Source organism: Sebastes umbrosus, chromosome 7, assembly GCF_015220745.1.
Source record: "Sebastes umbrosus isolate fSebUmb1 chromosome 7, fSebUmb1.pri, whole genome shotgun sequence".
Classification (NCBI taxonomy): Eukaryota; Metazoa; Chordata; class Actinopteri; order Perciformes; family Sebastidae; genus Sebastes; species Sebastes umbrosus.
The window spans coordinates 24,393,178-24,413,154 of NC_051275.1; the positions used below are offsets into that span (position 1 = coordinate 24,393,178).

Below are 19,977 nucleotides of genomic sequence, written 5' to 3' on the forward strand. Positions count from 1 at the left end.
AGACGTGGATGTAGTCACCTTGACGTCACCCATTAGTTTGTGGACTGCCATTTAGAAGCCTTGAGTTCGGCAATTTTGGGTGTCGCCATCTTGGTTATTTACAACCAGATGTGACACGAGAGGATGGAGATAAGTACAACCGAACAATGAATAAGACATTTTTTGGCGACCAAAAAGGTGAGAATTAATTTCATGAATAGAAAACACACCGTGAAAGGGTTAAAGTTGTAATACGAAAACTGCCAGACCTGACAACGCCATGGTAGCGACCTGTCAATCACAAGGTAGCCACGCCCTAAAGCATACCCTGCTTTATGGTCTATTTGACTCTAAATGGGACCATAATTTACTAAATGAACATCATGCTGTATTGAAGAAGACTTGAAACTAGCAACTGAGACCATAAACTCATGTTGATAATGTTTACTGAGGTAATAAATCAAGTGAGAAGTAGGGTTATTTTCTCATATACTTTTATACAATTAGACTTCTTTTTGCAACCAGAGGAGTCGCCCCCTGCTGGCTGTTAGAAAGAATGCAAGTTTAAGGCACTTCTGCATTGGCTTCACTTTACAGTATATCACTGATTTACATACTAATATGATATGAAATAGTAGATGTGTAAACACAGAAATTGGGGTTGAGACAGGACAATGAAGAGCCAGGGAAACGATGACAAAGCTACAATAAAGGCATGCTTGTATGCATTTGTGCAAGATGATTGGGCTATCATTACTGAAGGAGATGTTTGTATCCTTGTTTCTGTCTCATAACAGCACATATAAATAGAACTTTTTATGTGTGTGTGGGTTTGTATTTCCTACCTTTTCTAACCCAGGCAGGCGCGTGCGCTTGGTGTGTCACAGTGTAACAGGAGCGATGCTTTCCTTTGACCAGCTCGTCCCACAGGATGATGTCTGCTGAATCTGAATCCATCCTCACACTGAGTCTCTCAAACAGAGAGATCTGAGCGGAGGTAAAATATAAAGCACTGACCTGGGATAACACACACACACACACAAACAGAGTTATGGAACAATGGACCGCTGAACACATACAGATGATGTAGGGAAATGAAGACTCCTGACAATGTTCTGCCTTCCTCTTTCTATTATTCTGTGTATTACCTGTCCTCCAATGTCTCCGATGGTGAGGACGGCCTGGTCCGGGTGAGATGGATCCACCCAGTAGTCTAAACACCAGGGAGTAAACTTCAAACCCTAGAGAAGAAAAGAAGTGTGTACAATGATATATTTCATGTCCATCTACATTTTTCTCAGGTTATATTATATTCTTGATACTCAATATCCAGAGTGTGATACAATGGTAGAAAATGCTAAAACCAACAGAACCAAAACATGAGACATAGGGCTCAAACTAACGATTATTTTCATTGTTGATTAATCTGTTGGTTATTTCCGTGTCTCCAAGTTCCAGTTGACTGTCATATAGGAGTAAAGAAACAAGAAAATATCCACATTTAAGAAGCTGGAATCAGAGAATTTTAACTTTTTTTTCTTAAAAACATACTCGAACCGACTAATATTGTCAAAATAGTTGCCGATTAATTTAATAATTGACAACTAATCAATTAATAATTGCAGCTCTAATTAGAATATAGATGTTACCTGGAGTTTATACTTGCACCCGAAGTCCTGTTTTGACAGAGTGTCATAAAAACACACCTCCTTACTCGTGAAAGACACAGCTATCTGAGAATAAGGAACAAGGTGTGATAAAAGAGTTTATTAGACACAGAGAGACATACAGATAGACAACAATTCAATTCATCAATATTATATAACAACAATATCCCTGAATGATAAATAATTGATGTATAACTGGAAAGTCATTGTGTGAGTTACACAACAGAATTATATCTGTTACCCACAAATCTGTAGATTAAAGAATTGCTAATGAACAGAGCTGATCAATAATTGATGGTTTTATTACTGAAAAATTAATGTTTATTTTCTAAACAGTATGCAGCAGCTTCATGTCTGCAACGCCATTAACCAAAACCACTGATCAATAATTAATTGATTGAGTGAAATGCTTGTTTACCTCTGTGCAGTACAATATCTGCCCCAATAACTCAGACTACTTATCAATAATTTATTCATATAACACCTACGATAACATGTTTTTTTCAGTTGTGTAAACTCTGCTACAACATAACCAGGACACCAATCAATAACTTGACTGACTAAAAGTGAAAGTCACCTTGTGCACGTTGTGCAGTAGCACCATGTCGGTGACCCAGAGGTCTTTGGGTTGGACTGTGCTGTTTTGCAGTCGATGTGTGTGCAGGAGAGACATGTCCTCTCTGTCCCGCAGCCCCACGGTTCCTCCTTTACTCACGGTCAGATACTGACCTGAACTCTGCAGGTACAACACCTGGGGGGGACCAGAGGACATCATAAAACATCAACATTTAACCTGGACAAACAGCAACAAAAAGACTCTCTGCTTACTTCACACTTTTGTAAAGTTGACTTTCAGAAGTGCTTTACTGCTCTTAGTGATGCAGCTTATGATGTGACATTAATTAGTAAAATGGGGGCTACAGCCTTTAAGATTAAAATAGCTCAGTTGAAAGTATTTCCTTTCCTTTCTTGCTAATCTTTAGCCATAAAACTGCTCTAGAATAACTTCATCAAACATGAGCTCCACCCTAAATCTTCCTCTTATTGGAAGCAAGTAAGTACAAGTGAGTACAAGTGAGTAGGGCACGTTCTTCTGCGCTGAAACCAATATATTAATGAATGATGCCATGTTATTGGCTAAGCTACAAGAACTGAGAGCAGCAGAAAAAAGGCTTGAGCTGACTGGGTATCATGAGGAATACATTGAATATCTTTAATGAAAGAAGAAGTTTATTAATGCTTATAGAATAGAGGTCAGGGCTTAAATGTACTATCAACGTAATTAATGCTGACTGGGTCACTTTCCCACAGCCAACTGCAGGCTTTATAGGAACTCTCTGATTGGTGTGTCATGCATTTATCGCTAATTATTCTAATTACCTATTTATCAACAGTCACTGGCACGAGGACTTTCTAGCGACTTTTTCATTGTTAGACTTAAGTTATTTACTGCAAACTGGTCTGTGTGGCTGCCTTTATGATAAAGAACCAAAGTCCTGCCCACTTTACTCTAGGGCTGGGCGATAATTCAATATGATAATAATCGTATCATGATGAAATTGTGATACACAATTACGTAGACTAAACTGATAATAACAGACAAATACTAACTCAAATTTCTCAGAAAATCTGATCTTAATTACGTGAGAAAATACTCAGTACTTTTCATTTATCAAGTATTTAATTCACACAGGAGTATACAAAATAGGTTTTACCATGTGGTTATAGATTATTTATTTATAGAACTACCAGAAAACATGCTATATCATGATATATATTCTGATCAAGATATGAAATGACCTCTATAGTGATTTATTACATGGCTGTGTTGAATACTCGATTCTGATTGGTCAATCATGGCGTTCTGTTATTTCTGTATTACAGACCGTTTCTATGTATAACAGACCGTTGCTATGCGCGCAGCTCTGATGTCGGACTCTGGCGGACCGTTTTTGTGTCAAAATATTGATTTCCTCAGTAATCCGTAGCCGTGTCATAAGCGGGATAATGTACAGCTAGCGGGTCATTGTTGTGAAAGAATCCCCTTCAGGGCGATGAGAGACCTCGACGCGCAGCATCGCCCTGTCCGGGATTCTTTCACAACAATGACCAGCTCGCTGTACATTATTCCTTACAGAACATTTTGGCCCAACCCTAGTTCACTCTCCTTTTAGTTCTGTTTTGGTCCCTACAAACTCCTGATTGGATTATCTGGCTCTTTAGCTGCTAAACACCAGCTAGTTGCTAACTCTGTCTGCCATTTGGTGCAGGGAAGGTAGCGTACAGGGTTTTCTGGGGGGGTTTCAGCTGAGAGATGCTAAAACTTTCTGCGAAGCTGAGGCAAACTGTGTGATAACTTTCTGAGGGTTTGTCACTACAAGCAACCCCTTTCACATTACACAGTCATTGTATCTATTGTTATGTAAAAATATGGTCGAGTGCTGCTTTAAGTATATTTTTCACTGCCCTGTCGTGCCACACTTTACTGGCAGTGTTTCAAACTGAAATTAGTCTTCTAAGCCCCATTAGTCTGTCTGCCTCTTTAAGACTGATCTAAGCTAAAGGGGTCGAAACCTTCCAGCCATTTGGAAAACAACTTACACAACATACTGACATTTTGACATTCTCAGGATTGAAAGATTAAAGTGGTGAGCCATCACTTTATCCACAGCAGTAGGCACTTTATACCGGCCGCTTCATTTACATATTAATTGATAGATGTTAAACTTAAAGGAGTCCAGAGCCATTTATCTCAAAAGAGGTGGGCCATTTTGATGAGCAAGACCCTAATACGTTCAAACTTTTCCTCGCACAATGTTTAATAATGTGGAATTCCACCCAGTCAGCTATTTGGGGATTCTCCAGTCAGTCAATGTCAAACTGTTTTTCAGATCACATGCTGCAATAGATCATATATGTTTAAAATGGGCAACATATTCTAACCCTAATAACAAACTCTTCTTCTCTTAAGCCTCCAAGAGGTCAGTGACCTTTTACCTTTTGAACCGGGTCTCGATGCGGACAGGTCAGAGTGCGTGGTGGCTTCCAGCACGGCACACCGCTGGTTCTGGTGTTCTTCACTTTCTCAGAAAGCTCCAGAAGCAGAAAAGAGCACAGTCCTCCCCAGTCGACGCGCCCCTCTTCCTTCACGGCATCGACATCCAGAATGAGGCCGCGGTGCTCCTGAGTGACGACCACGCTGTCAAACAGGAGGCCATATTCCTCCTCGGAGCCACGACCAACTGATGACCATGCCAGATTGATGAATTCAGTTCTGGACAAGGAGCGAGGTGCACCCGAGGGGTCCTGTAGGAGACAGGAGATATTGACAAAAAGTCTCCTCAGCATTCAAACACAACGTGCTGGAATTCTCTGGTTTCTAAAGCATTTCTTATGAGACCTGGAGGGTGTTGTACTATGGGATACTACTGGCAAACAGAGATATAGTATAAATTATAACACTCTTCTTTAAAGGGACTCTATGTAAGAATCAGAAATTGCTTTTTTTTGTGCTTCCGTGGAGTTTGTGTTGGAGTCTAAGTTATGGTAGGGTCTTGTTGTTCGTTGGCGTTAGTGATTAGTTGAACACTGTTAGCCCTGCAGCAGAGCTGAAGAGAGTAAAGGCACTCAAGAGCGTGCATAACGTCACATCCGTTGCATTTTCCCGAAAAATAACGACCCGCATTCTTCACATTAAAAGCAGTCTACAGACTGATAGAGGAAACCCAGAAAGTCGCGGAAGGTCTCATCTTTTTAGGTTACGTTACAACCTATTCCCACATTGGCAATAAAAAACTATGAAAAAAAGTGTATATGTATAAAAATATACATACAATCAGACAAAAAACACCCACCAGGAACAGGTCCTGTAGCTTTCTATAGTCCTTAGTGTCCATCCTGCTCTCAAGCTGTGCCACCTCCATCCTCGTTCCCATGGTTACAGCTCAGACCTGTCAATCAATCAGCATGCCAGACAAGGTCAAGAAGGTAAAGCACGTGTGTGTGAGTCTGTACTGACGATTCATAAGTCAAATAACAGATTCCCCTCATTTCTAGTTGTTACACGAACGGAACAAGATGTTCCCGGCTCCAGTAATCCCCTAGTAACCTTCTATATCTGTTTCACAGCGGGTTGTCATGTCACCATAATCATACGGCAGAGTCACAGCGGCAGCGGACTTCTTTTGTTGGCTCTTTTCACTCCATCCAAACATGTCTGTGTTGAATGGCGTGCAAAGGTCTTTCATTTTCAACAGAAATTTCCCTCCAGCTCCGTGGTTTTCAAAGGTGGGTGAATAGGTCCCCGTATTGGGAATGGTTCGAGGAGGCAGCAGTTTGCCGAAACACATCTGTTATGTCAGGTAATGTGCAATAAAATACTGGAGTCAGGTAGGTGAGCAGCTTGAATAATAGCATGAATAGGATTTGTTTAATCAGCCTGTGTGGTGATTAAAAACATGTCTGAGATCTAAGAGAGTAATGTGAGATGATGACAAAGTTTGTTTTTAATATTCTAGGAAACACTACAAAGAGGGGGAGAAGACAGCAATCACCCTCTGTTTCATTTCCAGCCTGACATTAAAGTTTATGAGACAAATTCATTGGAAGTGGCATCAAACTGAGGCTGAGCTCAGATTTAGATGACATGGTGTGTAATGAAATCAAAAATCAATGCTTTGCTGCAGCTATTATCTTTTTTTATAATGCTGATTAACTGCAGCATGATCTCAATATGATAGTTTATCCACCTCTTTATTTACAAGTATTAGACTGCAGCAGATATAATAAAAGACATCCTGACTTGTTCTGTGGTAAACAGCTGGCATCCGTCTTTAAGAGACTACACAGATCTATAAAATGAACATCAAAAGAAGCCCATATTTTGAGCTGATGCACAGATAAAACATATCTGTCATTTATGGAACTGTTTTAAATTGTGTAAATTTTACAAGGTAACTCAACGGAAAAATAAAAATAATATAGCTCCGTCATATCTGTTGGCAAACAAAACCCACTTACTAGAGTTGCCTCTCTTCTTCCTGGATGGCCCCTTCAGCTCCAGTCAACTCTCTCCAAACTGTCCGTCACTGCTGGATTTCTATCTGGGGTTTATTAAAGTTGCACAGAGTACCATCCACAGCAGTCAAACTGTCCAAAAAGCCATCACAGCACCAAGCTGTAACTACATAATGACAGGCTCTTGGCCCTGGCAACATCACTGTCAAGTTAGCTGCACCTTTCCAGGACTGCCGGTGTGTACACTTCAGTCAAGCAGGTTTTTAATCATGAAGTCCATATAGTAGTAGCTGAACACACAGTTTGGCAGCTAATAACAAAATCAAACTTACCAAGACGACCAATTTCATCCCCTCAGTCCACAATGGGGGTCCACAGAAAACGGTCCCCATGCTCCTGAGGTGCTGAAACATCATTCTTAAATGTATGACATTTCGAATAAATCCTCTGGTTGGTCCGTCTCGGCCTCGGCTGTCTGTCGAAGACTCTTTGTGTCCAGAGGTTTGTCTAAGCCAGCGATGTCTGAGAAGCAATCAACGCTAACAGCCCCGGCTGCAGCACACACACACCCAGAGAGAGTTAACTAACTGCCCCCAGTAGCCCAGACAGTTGCAGAGGCCACACACACACACACTCTTTTCTTTTATTATCCCTCACTCTCAAAGACTTGGGCTAAGTTTCCTGGCAACCAAGTAGTCAAAAAGAGTTGTGTTTGTGAGTCCAGGCCCCATCGTCTGTATGTAACACAATGTGAGTGTGTGTTACTTCTATTCACAGATTAAGCACTGGAGAGGAGATAATCTGTGTGAGGTACAATTACCCCCCAACCCAGATACACACACACACACCATAGTTACAGCAACTGAATTCACAACAACATTAGTATTCTACTGCCAATCATAAAAGTGTTCATGCATTGAAACAAGTAAAAAAAAGTACTGATGTGAACCTGGACCTGAACAAAAACAAACCAGAGCTTTATGGTGCCATTCGCATGCCTTTGAGAGGACTTCCTGCGGGTCACTCGTAGCTGTAAACACACAAAACAAAAGAAAGATAGATCGCCGCAAGCATGAATGCAGACTAAAGCTATACGTCCAACGCAGATATTATCGTTTCCCTCACTCCCCGCTGCTTCAGTGACCACGACCAATCCCAGCGAGTGACTTAATGGCCTGGAATAACTTGAATTAGCTGATTACAGCGGTCGTCAACGGTGACAGGATGAGAAAATTAGGTCTCAGCAATTTCAATAATAAAGCTTTAAAAAATTAACACTATCACAATTGGATTACAGTGGTGCATGTAGGAGCCAGTAGAGAGCCCAAAAATAGCCCAGCACAAATCCACCATGGAAAATCCACTATTATACAGGGAGAAGAATGAAGTTGCTGGAATGGGGGGAAAAAAATTGGTACGGATCTTAGTACTGGGAGGAAAGAGGTGCCTGCGAAGACAGAGAATGCAAGGGCAAGTGAGCGGAAATGGAGCACTTTGATGCAACAATGCAAATCTGAAGAGAGACCCACTTCTGAAAATCTTTCTTTTTAATTTTCTAATAAAAAGAAAAAAGCTTTTTCAACACACTCTTTGTGACTCTTGTTTAAGAGTTCTTGAGGAATTTTATTTACATTTGGTACAAGGAATGTTGCCATGGCTGTGACAATTAACGTATCAGAAAGATAGAGGGATAGAAAGAGAAATGATACATTCATGGTCAAATAAAAGATTAAATCAAGGCTTATTCAAGATCTTCAAATTCTTTGAATTCTGGATAAAAACCTGAATAAGTCACAAACTATCAATTTAGGATTGTGTTGTTTTATATATCCATGTCTTAGAAGTTGCAAGAACTACCCAGTGTGTCATACTTTGTCAGTCTGAGAATTATTATTGAAGTTCTGTAACTTCTTTTCCCGAACCAAGTCTACTTCTGCGGTTTGTTGTAATGACCTTCAACTACTTTTGAATTTACTTTTATAATATACTTTTTGACTCTCCAAGTTTTTGAGCTCAAGTTTGTGCCCACGATTGCAGCTGTGTCCTTGCACTTCTCTTTGTGAGATTGTGGTACAAAACACATCAAATGATTTGTTCATTAATGTTAAGTATCTGACATTGAAACAGATTTTGGTGGATTTCTGAAAAGAATCTCTGCTTTGTTGTTAATATCTCACTGTCATCTATGGTTATGTATGCTGCATTTACAAGGGGGAAAGAATAAGAACATTTCACCAGCAAAAAATAAAATGAAAAGTAAGTTTCATGGTGGATTTTCATTTTGTATGAATACAGGATAAAAAGAAATTCAGACAAAATTGCTTTTTCCTTGTGAAAAAAATAATAACTTTACCTCTTCAGTTCTGTACAAACCTTTTAAATCAAACAATCAGAGAAGAATAAATCATTGTGATCTGCTCACACCTCATGTCACAATATATTATTTTAAAAAGGTTAGAAACCATTGACATGCAGCAAAAAACTGCCAGGGTACATACACATTCCTGGTACATACCGTATAATCCTCCAAAAAAAGCTTTGTATTGGGTCATTATCTTAACATTTTGCATCTCTGATTACCCATCATCAAAAAAGCCATGTGTTCTTTTATATAGTGGGCTATCAATTGTTAGTAGACTGTAAAGACTTCATCTATTTCTGTAACTAAAGCAACAAGAAAAACAGCACAGCTGCTCATCTGGATAGGTTGTTTTTATGATGCACTGTGTGAAGCAGTGCACACTAGAACAGTACAAGACTAAGAAAGCAGACGGTGAACACAGTCATTGTCATTGTTTTGTGTTGTTAATTGATTTCCAATAATAAATATATACATACATTTGCATAAAGCAAGCATATTTGCCCACTCCCATGTTGATAAGTGTATTAAATACTTGACAAATCTCCCTTTAAGTTACATTTTGAACAGATAAAAAATAAATGTGCAATTAATTTGCGATCAATCTCGATTAACTATGGACAGTCATGCGATTAAATATTTGAATCGATTGACAGTCCTACAATAAACTTTATACACTACAAAAATGACAATAACATGAGAGCAAAAGAGCAAAACAAATTGTGGAATGTGTTTGGAAACTGAATGCCCCTTTTTTTTTCATTGCACTTGTGCAATCACCAAACTTTTAAAGACATGGGAAATAATCGCATTTTCCTAAACTTCGTCAGAACTACACAGCACTGAACAGAGAACGAAATATATAAAGGAACAAAGAAATATCGACTTGAGAATCTGATAAAAGAACAACATAAAAGAGAGTTAAAAATCCCTGGCAATTACTGTCAACCTGATTTGCTTTGAACCTCAAACTACCTGATCTCCCCTCAAAGCCACAGAATTATAAATAATAAAATGTCTTTACAAATTACAAAGCTTCGTATCACCTATTCTCTAATAAAAAACTGTGTGTGTGTGTGTTTGTGTGTGTGTGTGTGATGCTACACCAGGGTCTTGAAGGCCTGCAGTATCATGTTGGTTTGGTGGGTGAGCCGGTTGGCGCTGACAAACACGTTTATCACTCTGGAAACAACCGTGACAGAGACACAAGGACACACGTGTCAATCACACAGCAAAGAAACCATGGCAACAATATTAGGATTGATCCAGGAAACACTTTGATCTGACTGAAATGGAGAATGTCAGGCTTCAGAGAATACAAGCCAGCATGAATCCACAGGAAATGGGTCAAGGGAATTATTCAGCAATGGTGGATTTGATAGAAACGGGCCTGTGATCAAACGACAACCATTTACATGGTGGTGACAGTGTGTGTGTGTGTGTGTGTGTGTGTGTGTGTGTAAGAGTGTTTATACGTGCTGGCATGTGCGTTTCACAGCTATTAAATGTGTTGGTTGGTTGCATGTGAAACAGAAAAGGCTGAACGAGTGAGTGAGAAGACAGAAAAGGAAGAAAAACAGAGAATAAACTAGAAACGGTTTCATACTTTCCATCTCTGAAGTAGGTCTTGAGAGTGACACTGAAGCTCTTGGAGTATTTCACAAACTCTTTCTTCTGCTGCTCCAGTGCCTAACCAATAAATACAGACAGCCTTTCAGCTCCACTTAATTCACAGAAACTACGTTTTGTGTGAATGCATTTATTCTTCTTCATGTATCTACTTACCCGTCTATTCTGATACTGGTATTTCCTGAAGACGGTATTAACTGTGTCTAGCAGCTCCTTGATGGCACTGGCTATGTCTCTGTGGATGACACACGCAAATAAGTTATAAAAACAATATCTCAAAATCGGTCTGTTTTTGTCAGGCAGTGATACCCTGATAACATTTCCTTGATCCTGCTCGTCGTCTCCCTTTCTTCCCCTTTTTATCACGAGCTTGCTTTACTTTCACCTTCAACTTTTCCTCCCCTCGTATGCACTTGAAATCTGCCGTTTCATAACTTTAATTTTTCAGCATTCCTTTTGAATTGACTTCATTTCTAAGCCCTCCGCTGGGTAAGTAACTTAAGCAGCAGTGACTCACTAAGAGTATTGAATTCGATCAAAAATAATGGCAAAGTGGGCCAAGAAAATGAAACGTCTTTCACTTTCTCTCTTTAGTGTGCGTGTGTGTGTGTGAGTGTGTGTGTGTATAGTGTGGAGGACAGGGATATAAAATGCAATGCAGGGACCATAGAAATAGAATAGGAGTAGAACTTGAACTGTTTTGACTCGTACAAAAGAGAACGGCGATTGTTGTTAGTTGTTATGGTGACAACACACGTCAGCGTGGCTGTAAAGTGTGTTGCTTCGCAGCGGTAGTCAAAGAGCCGAATCAACGTCTGTTGAGGCCAATTCATACTTTCTTTCTTACAGTACTTACTTGTAGAAGGGACAGCCAGCATGGCGGGACTACATGCACACACACACTAAGCTAAATGCCGACGCAACGCTGTTGTTTTAAACGTCACGCTGGCATGAGTGAGTCCGCGAGTGAGTCTACTCCTATTCAATTTCTATGGCAAGGAACTTACAGTTTTGTCATCACTATTCCATAAAATACAAACTCTAATACTAAGATCAATGATTTGATTTCTAAATCTGGGTCATGTGATGACCCTCAAGCCACTTCCACTGGCTGATGAAGATCGTTAGATGGGGTTGAAAGCTCGTGAGTCAACCTTTGAGTTGACATTATTCTGGTCGTATGGTTGGGCGATATGACAGTATACAGCTTTTTGAAATGAAAGATGAGCAAATCCTGCCGGAAAGGTCATTTTTTGGAATTTGTTATATTGTACTGACTGAAGTCAGGCTGGTATTTATTTGTACCTGTTAACCTTAAAATCTGTAAAACTGAAATTATTGATTTCAGGAACCTTTTATTTGAAACCATTTCTTAATTGAATTTACAGAACAATAATGTAAAATGTAGAGGCGTTAGCTCTAGCAACGTATGCACTGACCCCAAGTGTGTGGAGTGTGCATGTGTTTGTTTGGACCTCAAAACTCGCCTTTGTCCCATTACGCTGCGTAGAACGCTTTGACTTTGTATTCAATTGTGTCTCGTCCAAAATTCACTTCACAAAAAAGTTTTTTGTTTTATACAGTGAAGTCATCACAAAGACACACACTGTATTAAATCATTGGTCTGTGCACCAAATAATTAACTATGAAAGAAACTGTTTTTAATCCCACTGGAATGGACATTTTTTGCCAATGTATATAATTAAAACAAGAAGTTGGAGTGAAACTTTTATATAGAATTACACCTGGTGTATATTGCGCGCACACACACACACACACACAAACACACACACACACTCACTCACATTCACACACTGAGCTGTCTTACTTGATGCTCTGTAGGAAGCCTACTCGGTCATTGATCTCATCTGGTATGGTGCTGAGGATGTGTTTCAGAGCTCGGGCCCTCTCGTTCAGCTCCTGGAACTCTGGCTCTCGCCTGTCAATCATGAACTCTGAAAACACCGAGAGGAAGAGGAAAAAATACGGATCACAAGCTTCTCAGTGACGGCCACGTCAACACACGTGCAATCAGCTACAGGGGGGGGGCACTGAAATTAAGCAATTACTAAAGGTGGTCTACAGTGCAAATTAATACAGGATCGAGTGTGTGAATGTGCGTGCACACACTTCAAAGTGACAGTGTTTAGTTTGTCAAGTGAAGGCAGGATTAAGGCAGAACTTGGGCTGTGCCATGCAGGAGGTACATTTAAAATTCATCCAAAGTGTGTGTGTATGCATGTGTGAATTCATTACTACCATCAATCACTGTACACGGCACAAGGAATTCAATTACAGACAGAAACGAAGGAACATTTGAGAATGGGGAGAGGAGCAGTTTATTTGTGGAGAAACAGCTCCCCCCAGTGGATAACTGGGCTAAAGGAATATGAGCATAACAGAAACCCAAACGAAGCTATGTTGGTAATCATCCTGCTTGCTGAAGTGTTCCTGAACAATATAGTCAGTGTTGTGCATGTCCTGGCAGAAGAATTAATATGCTTTTCTTATTATTGACCTACTGTAAATCTCATGCTGGTACTCTTGCATGGTTGTCCTATGAGACACATTCTATTCTATCCTCCGTCTCTCTTTGCATGCACCGTTCACCGAGCATCCTACCTTCCACATCGTCTGCAGCCATGCGAAGTAGAGACTCATTATAGTCGACTTTTACGTTCTTCTTCTCCAGTATTTTCATAACCATGTCCTGGGTCAGACCTGGGTTCTCCTTCTCTGCCTTGAAACACACACACACATACAGTCAGCCTTGATCCTCTGTGGCATTAAATGTATCAAATCTACAAATCAACAGAAAGTTGATATAACAAGAAAGATGGCAGTTCATCACAAACAATCTAACAAAAGAAAACTTTTCCTTTTTACCTTTATGACGGCTGCTCTCAAGGTCTGCGCTGCTGATAAGTTGACTTTCTCCAACTGCAAGTTGTAAACAACACAGACACACAAACATAAGCCAGCAGCAAAAAAACACAGCTTCGCTCTTATCATGGCCTCTCTTCTGTCCTGAAATGTAATTCTGCAGAAAGCACATACAAGCCAGACATCCTGCAGTATCAAAGGAGGACACTGTGTTATTGTATTGTGAAAAGCTGTGTGGAGTCCATCCATCTGTAGAATTGAAGTCTATTCCTTCCCTCTGAGCCGATATTTTGGTATTACAGAGCTCGTCACTACTTCAAACTATAAGTTCTGTCTGTCAATTTGCACACAGTGTACTACTTTTTTAGACTTGTGCAATCACCAAACTTTTAAGGACGTTGGAAATAATCACATTTTCCCAACATTTTTTCAGAACTGTACAGCACTGAACAGAGAAGGAAGTATTGTATATAAAGAAACGAAGAAATATGGACTTAAGAATCTGATAAAAGAACAACATAAAGGAGAGTTGAAAAATCCCTGGCAATTACTATCAACCTGATTTGCTTTGAACCTCAAACTACCTGATCTCCCCTCAAAGCCACAGAATTATAAATTATACAGCCCAATGTTTTCACAAATTACAAAGCCTCATATCACCTATTCTCTAATAAAATCACTTGTGTGTGTGTCTCCTCGATGCTATACCACAGTCTACTACTTCAAACTATAAGTTAAGTCTGTCATTGTGTACTCACACATGTGGCGTGTGGGTTTAAAATAAAGTGTGTTTTAACCGATTTTCTATCAAGCTTCACTAAAAGAATATAAAAATACTGTAAAAACACACAAAAGAAAAACCACCAGTGCAGAAATCAGATGTGAGATGAACTGACACAAGCCCTACGGCAATAGCTTGTGGAAACTGCAGTTTAAACTTTTTTGGCATTTTATGTCTTTATTGGAGTGTGGACAGACAGGAAATGAGCAGAGAGAGGAAAGGGGAGCGGCGCTGTGATTTCATGGTCAGCACCACAAATTCATAGGCCACCAGGGCCCCAGCAAAACTTGTTTTCAAAGTTGAAAGCTTAGAACATACTATAAATTTGGCAAACACAATACTCCTGTCCTCTATGATACAATATGAAATAGTCCTGTCCTTTAAAGGTCCAGTGTGTGTTATTTAGGGGGATCTATTGGCAGAAATGGAATATAATATTAATAAGGATGCTTTCTTTAGCATATAATCACCTTAATATAAGAATTGTTGTGTTTTCGTTACCTTAGAATGAGCCGTTTATATCTACATCGGGAGCAGGTTCTCTTCACAGAGCTGGCTGCCATGTTCCCACAGTAGCCCAGAAAGGACAAACCAAACACTGGCTCTAGTGAGGGCCAGTTGTGTTACATGCTTGACAGAAGGGAGAAGTTTCAGTTGGTTGCAATCTGCAACCTCACCGCTAGATGTCGCCAAATCCTACACACTGGACCTTTAAGTATGTGTGTGTGTTGGCCTATATGCAAAGAGCATAGATGTAAGTTTTAAATTGTTTTCAGTACAAAGTGGTACATCATTTGTTTGATAAATGAGGCCAACTCTGTTTTGTTGTCAAGTATGTGCTGCCAAATATAGTATCCTCTATTGATTTTCTTTGTCTTGTCACTTTTGATGTAACATCTTGTGTTGTTTAAACCCCTGTGTATTTAATGAGTTCCAAATTTGGATTTTTACCATTTATATTTGTACATTTTTTTCAGAATGCTCTAGCCAGAGAATTGAAAACAATACTCACTTACCTACTTTCAATCCATCCAATAGTTGTTGAGATATTTCAATCAAAACTAATCTCATGGTGGCACGAGAGGAAAATTCAAAGGATCACCAAAGTCAGAAGAATATATCATCTAGGATCCATGAATGTCTATACAAAATTTGGTGCCAATCCGCGAGGTAGATGTTGAGATATTTCACTGAATAAGTGAAATATTTATTCATTAGGATTTATCTTCTAGGCACAATGAATGTGTGTACAACATTTCATGACAATAGTTGTTGACATATTTCTGTCTGAACCATAACTGCCAACCTCACGGTGGAGCCAATGGACAAGTTAAGAGATGATCAAACTCATTGGGATGTATTCTCTCGAGGGAACATGAATATGTGCACAAAATATCATGACAATCCATGCAATAGTTGCTGAGATATTTCAGTCTGGTCCAAAGTAGTGCACTGAGCAGAACAACATTTCCATCCCTAGAGCCATGCTGCTACATTTTCTTAAAAGTCAGCATTCTTTACCTGGTTAAAGACGGGATACATCACAGTGTAGAGAGTCATAGAGACTATTGAGGCGGCGTCGGCTTCATTCTTCATGTCTTCCATGGTCATCCTTGACCAATCAATGGCCCTTTGTGTGAGTGCTTGTCCACTGATGCCAGTTTCACCTCATTCAATCACTCACGGAGGCTGACAGAATGGGAGCAGACAAGGACCTGAAGAAGAAGAAGAAGGCAGGACAGGTGAACAAGTGCTTACAGACAGATGGTGGCGGATGAAAATGACAGAGGGAATTAAAAAAAGGTAAAAGTTGCACCATGGCTACAATCAGGAATCAATTCACCACTTTAATGTTGTGTATTTAAATGTTCTTGCCTTGAAAAGAGGGGACAGAAAAGTCAAAGATGGAATAAAATCCATTTGATAATAATTCCACCAATGCATCAGCTTTATTGCTCCCAATTACATGTCATAAAATCTGTGTACTACTTCCCAGAAAGCCTTTCAGTCACAGACATGATCATCACATAACAGCCACATTGCCGAGGGGTGTGTGCGTTACTGTTCCACTGGGTGCAATGGTGACAAAACTGGCATGAGTCATACCTGAATAAGGAACACCCTCTCCAATATTATTGCTGCAATAAAAAATAACTGTGATAAATATAGAACCTTGGCATACGTATGCACTGATTTTTCCACTTCAATCTCGTCATAAGGAAGGTGGTTAAAATAAGAGAAAAATATCTCTGATATTCATTGGCCTGCCTTCTGTCTCTATCTGACACCTCCAGGACCAGTTCTTCCTCAGCCGGTTTGCTGTGCGACACTTTTACAGCATCTAATTATGATGCCATCCTTCGTTCTTCTCATCATACAACAGTTAATTTATCGTAGGGCAGAGACGCTCACTTACATAACAGGTCAGTCCTCATGTGTGTTCCTCGGCTTTTCAAGAATCCAGTGAGTCACCACATGAAGACAGTGACTTTATAGTCCTTTCTAACTGCAACTAAAAGGGCTCTTAAGTTGATTAGATGTTTGCCCCTAGGGATGTCACGATACCAGTAGTACTCGATACCAACGCCAGTGAAATTCCACGATTCTCGATTACCCAATTCGATACCATGGAAAAAAACTAAAACAAGACAATAAACAGTATGAGCTAATGTTAGGAAGTTAAACAGGTCATAATTCCCTCTCTAATATCTATTTTATATTGCTGTAAAAACATCTCCTTCAAACAAATCAGGTTTCTCTCCAAAAACGAACTAAACTACATGATAACATTAGAATTGACCTTGCCTAAAACTCATTTTACAGAGCTTGAACGCATCATAATGAAACTCGATGCAACCTCCGTTAACGTTAGCTGTTAGCTCCGCTGGACTGTGCTGCTCACCGGCTGCTAATGGCTAACGTTAACTGGCTTTCCTCTTGCGGATTTCAACACAGATTTGTTGTTCACAATGTAGCATTATCAGGTAAAATATAGGGTGCATCACCTGGACGTGTTAATAGTGAGTTTACTGCGTCCTCTCGGATTTTAGATGCTGTTAGTACCCAATATTATTAAAACATTACGGTTATAAGCAGGTCCAGTGTGGCAGTGTTATGAGAGGAGGATCAGTCAGTGTCTTCATACAGGCATGGTTTGGTGTGGCCAAAAGTGTGTTTAAGTGCGCCTGTAACCCCACCCAACGGTGATGTCACAGGGTCTTGGAGTACACCTGTGCATCACTGCAGCAAAGTGAGAAGTTAAACGACTGGAGATCAGCAAATACAAGATTTTCATGGGGCGTTAAGTTACTCTTTAAATTGAACAAATACAGATGCAATATAAACTCCCTTTTGCATAAGGTTAGAGTATATATAAGGACAAACTAAAGACGTACTTTAATCCATCTGAATTGAAATAGGAAATTAATTTTAACACAGTCAATTGTGGCAGATGTTTTCCAGTGCTTCATTACTTCCATAATCCTAGAGCTGACAAAAAAGAAACAGATCCGAGGTGTATCCTAGCAACACAATTCAAACGATCTACAGATGAAGGTCCTCAAATTTATAATTAAATCTAGACAAGAGGGTTTTCCTTTGCCCAACATGGGGATAAGTGTACATCTAATGTGTGTGCATGTACGTGTAACTTCAACAAAATAAAAAAAAATAAAAAAATTCAGGTTATCATAACAAAACTGGAAAAATAAAGGAATAGCATTTGGCAAAGGTATTTCCACAATTGCCCCCCCTTGGACAGATTTGGAATAAGGGACAACGGGTGATAAGTGTGGAAAGTCAATTAGTGCAATATTTGGTAACTCCTAAAACAACAGAAATTAAATTAAGGTTGTGTCAAACCATAATTGTTCAATTAAGGTTTAGTCAATCCTCCAAAACGAATGTGTAAAGATCTGTTTTAGCCCAAGATTTGTTACATAGATGGAGTATACTGTGAAGACTGGAAAGGTGGTAGTATACTGTATATATAGGTCCCATATTTCCTAGTTATGCATCTGCATATAATAAACCTTTCCCCAGGAGGACATTTCAACTCATCAAACACAGGTGCGACAAATAATCATAATTATATTTAGGTGTGCCTGCAACAACAAGGTTCTGGTGTTATGTATTCTGGCTCACCTAAATTGAACAGAAATGTTAATTAATGTTAATAGTTACACCTGTGCTTTACCTGCTATGACAGATCAGCACAAAAAGTCTTTTAGACAACTTTTTTTAGTCATTTGTGCGAACCTTATAGAGCTCTCTAATATGACCCTTGCGTCACCACAAACTAAACTACACTGATAAGACAATGGACATAACGCATTGTGACATTTAGAATTGATTTTAAGATTTTATTATTAACTTTTAAAGCTCTGCATGGTTCTGCACCAAGTTACCTCGGGACCTCAGGTTAGCTAGCTCTACTACCAATTTTAAATCTCTTTTAAAAAAACATTTTTATAAAAAGGCTTTTTTAACTCCGTAAGGCAACAGCTTTTCCCCACACCTTATATTGTCCTCTTTTGGCTTATGTGTAGTAATTTATTGTTTGGATACCACTGGTACTACACGTGCAATAACACGTTGGTCAATTTTGTGTCACTTTCGCAATGTAAATACTGTAAATCTACTGTTACGAAATCGGGGAGTTTTTCCTGGCCACAGTGCGCTTGGTGGATACTGTTGGGTCTCTAAACTATGGTGTACGGTCATAGACCTGCTCTATATATAAAGCGTCTTGACATAACTTCTGTTGTGATTTGACGCTATACAAAAATAAATTGAAATGAATTGAATTGAATTACGAATATGCTGATCACTCTGTGCAATAATTATATGATGCTGTGCAATAATTATATAATTATCTGACGGACACTTTGTGCAATAATCTGGCAAAACTGTAATCTGGCAAAACGTTCATCTCATCAATATACATATTATATTTTTAGGCTGTGACATGCACTGATATATCCTGCAGCTTATATTGCGATGACACTATTTTCTCCAAGTAGATGTTGTATTTTATTTTGGTCAGAGAGGGAATCTAAATTTTGGAGTTTGCATTTAATTTTTGTAAAGATTTTTTTCCTAATTTCTTCATATGTGCTACGTTGTAGCAGGAAATGTTGCTCTGTCTCCACCTGTCTCTGTGGACTGAGCTGTCTCTCTCTACCTGTCTCCACCGGTCTCTGTGGACAGAGCTGTCTCTCTCTACCTGTCTCCACCGGTCTCTGTGGACAGAGCTGTAACTCTCTCTCTACCTGTCTCTCTGTCTCCACCTGTCTCTGTGGACAGAGCTGTCTCTCTCTCTCTACCTGTCTCTCTGTCTCCACCTGTCTCTGTGGACAGAGCTGTCTCTCTCTCTCTACCTGTCTCTCTGTCTCCACCTGTCTCTGTGGACTGAGCTGTCTCTCTGTCTCCACCTGTCTCTGTGGACAGAGCTGTCTCTCTCTCTCTACCTGTCTCTCTGTCTCCACCTGTCTCTGTGGACTGAGCTGTCTCTCTCTCTACCTGTCTCTGTGGACAGAGCTGTCTCTCTCTCTCTCTACCTGTCTCCACCTGTCTCTGTGGACAGAGCTGTCTCTCTCTCTCTACTTATCTCTCTGTCTCCACCTGTCTCTGTGGACAAAATAAAAACTGACTTGAAAAAGTAT

General features: G+C 39.7%; 2 protein-coding genes across 4 annotated transcripts in view; both read right to left on the bottom strand.

Moving 5' to 3' along the window:
• Positions 1-8,156, bottom strand: part of LOC119491822 (WD repeat-containing protein 49-like) — a 33,379-nt gene extending 25,223 nt beyond the window's left edge. Inside the window, exons 1-8 of one of the 2 annotated variants that reach the window (XM_037776048.1) lie at positions 6,995-8,156; positions 6,666-6,748; positions 5,501-5,596; positions 4,644-4,952; positions 2,224-2,397; positions 1,629-1,712; positions 1,128-1,220; positions 825-996 (exon numbers count right to left, since the gene is read on the bottom strand). In XM_037776048.1, coding sequence (XP_037631976.1) covers positions 825-996; positions 1,128-1,220; positions 1,629-1,712; positions 2,224-2,397; positions 4,644-4,952; positions 5,501-5,581 — 913 coding nt within the window. In that variant the 5' untranslated portion in view covers positions 5,582-5,596; positions 6,666-6,748; positions 6,995-8,156. Of the gene's footprint in view, positions 1-824; positions 997-1,127; positions 1,221-1,628; positions 1,713-2,223; positions 2,398-4,643; positions 4,953-5,500; positions 5,597-6,665 lie in introns of both variants that reach the window. The other variant, XM_037776049.1, reaches the window with a different exon arrangement.
• The window catches only part of LOC119491823 (programmed cell death protein 10-like), a 32,016-nt gene that overhangs the window by 9,233 nt on the left and 2,806 nt on the right, over positions 1-19,977 (bottom strand). The window contains exons 2-8 of one of the 2 annotated variants that reach the window (XM_037776051.1): positions 15,836-16,029; positions 13,537-13,590; positions 13,273-13,390; positions 12,479-12,605; positions 10,807-10,885; positions 10,628-10,710; positions 10,087-10,203 (exon numbers count right to left, since the gene is read on the bottom strand). In XM_037776051.1, coding sequence (XP_037631979.1) covers positions 10,122-10,203; positions 10,628-10,710; positions 10,807-10,885; positions 12,479-12,605; positions 13,273-13,390; positions 13,537-13,590; positions 15,836-15,925 — 633 coding nt within the window. In that variant the 5' untranslated portion in view covers positions 15,926-16,029 and the 3' untranslated portion in view covers positions 10,087-10,121. Of the gene's footprint in view, positions 1-8,249; positions 10,204-10,627; positions 10,711-10,806; positions 10,886-12,478; positions 12,606-13,272; positions 13,391-13,536; positions 13,591-15,835; positions 16,030-19,977 lie in introns of those variants that run through there. The other variant, XM_037776050.1, reaches the window with a different exon arrangement.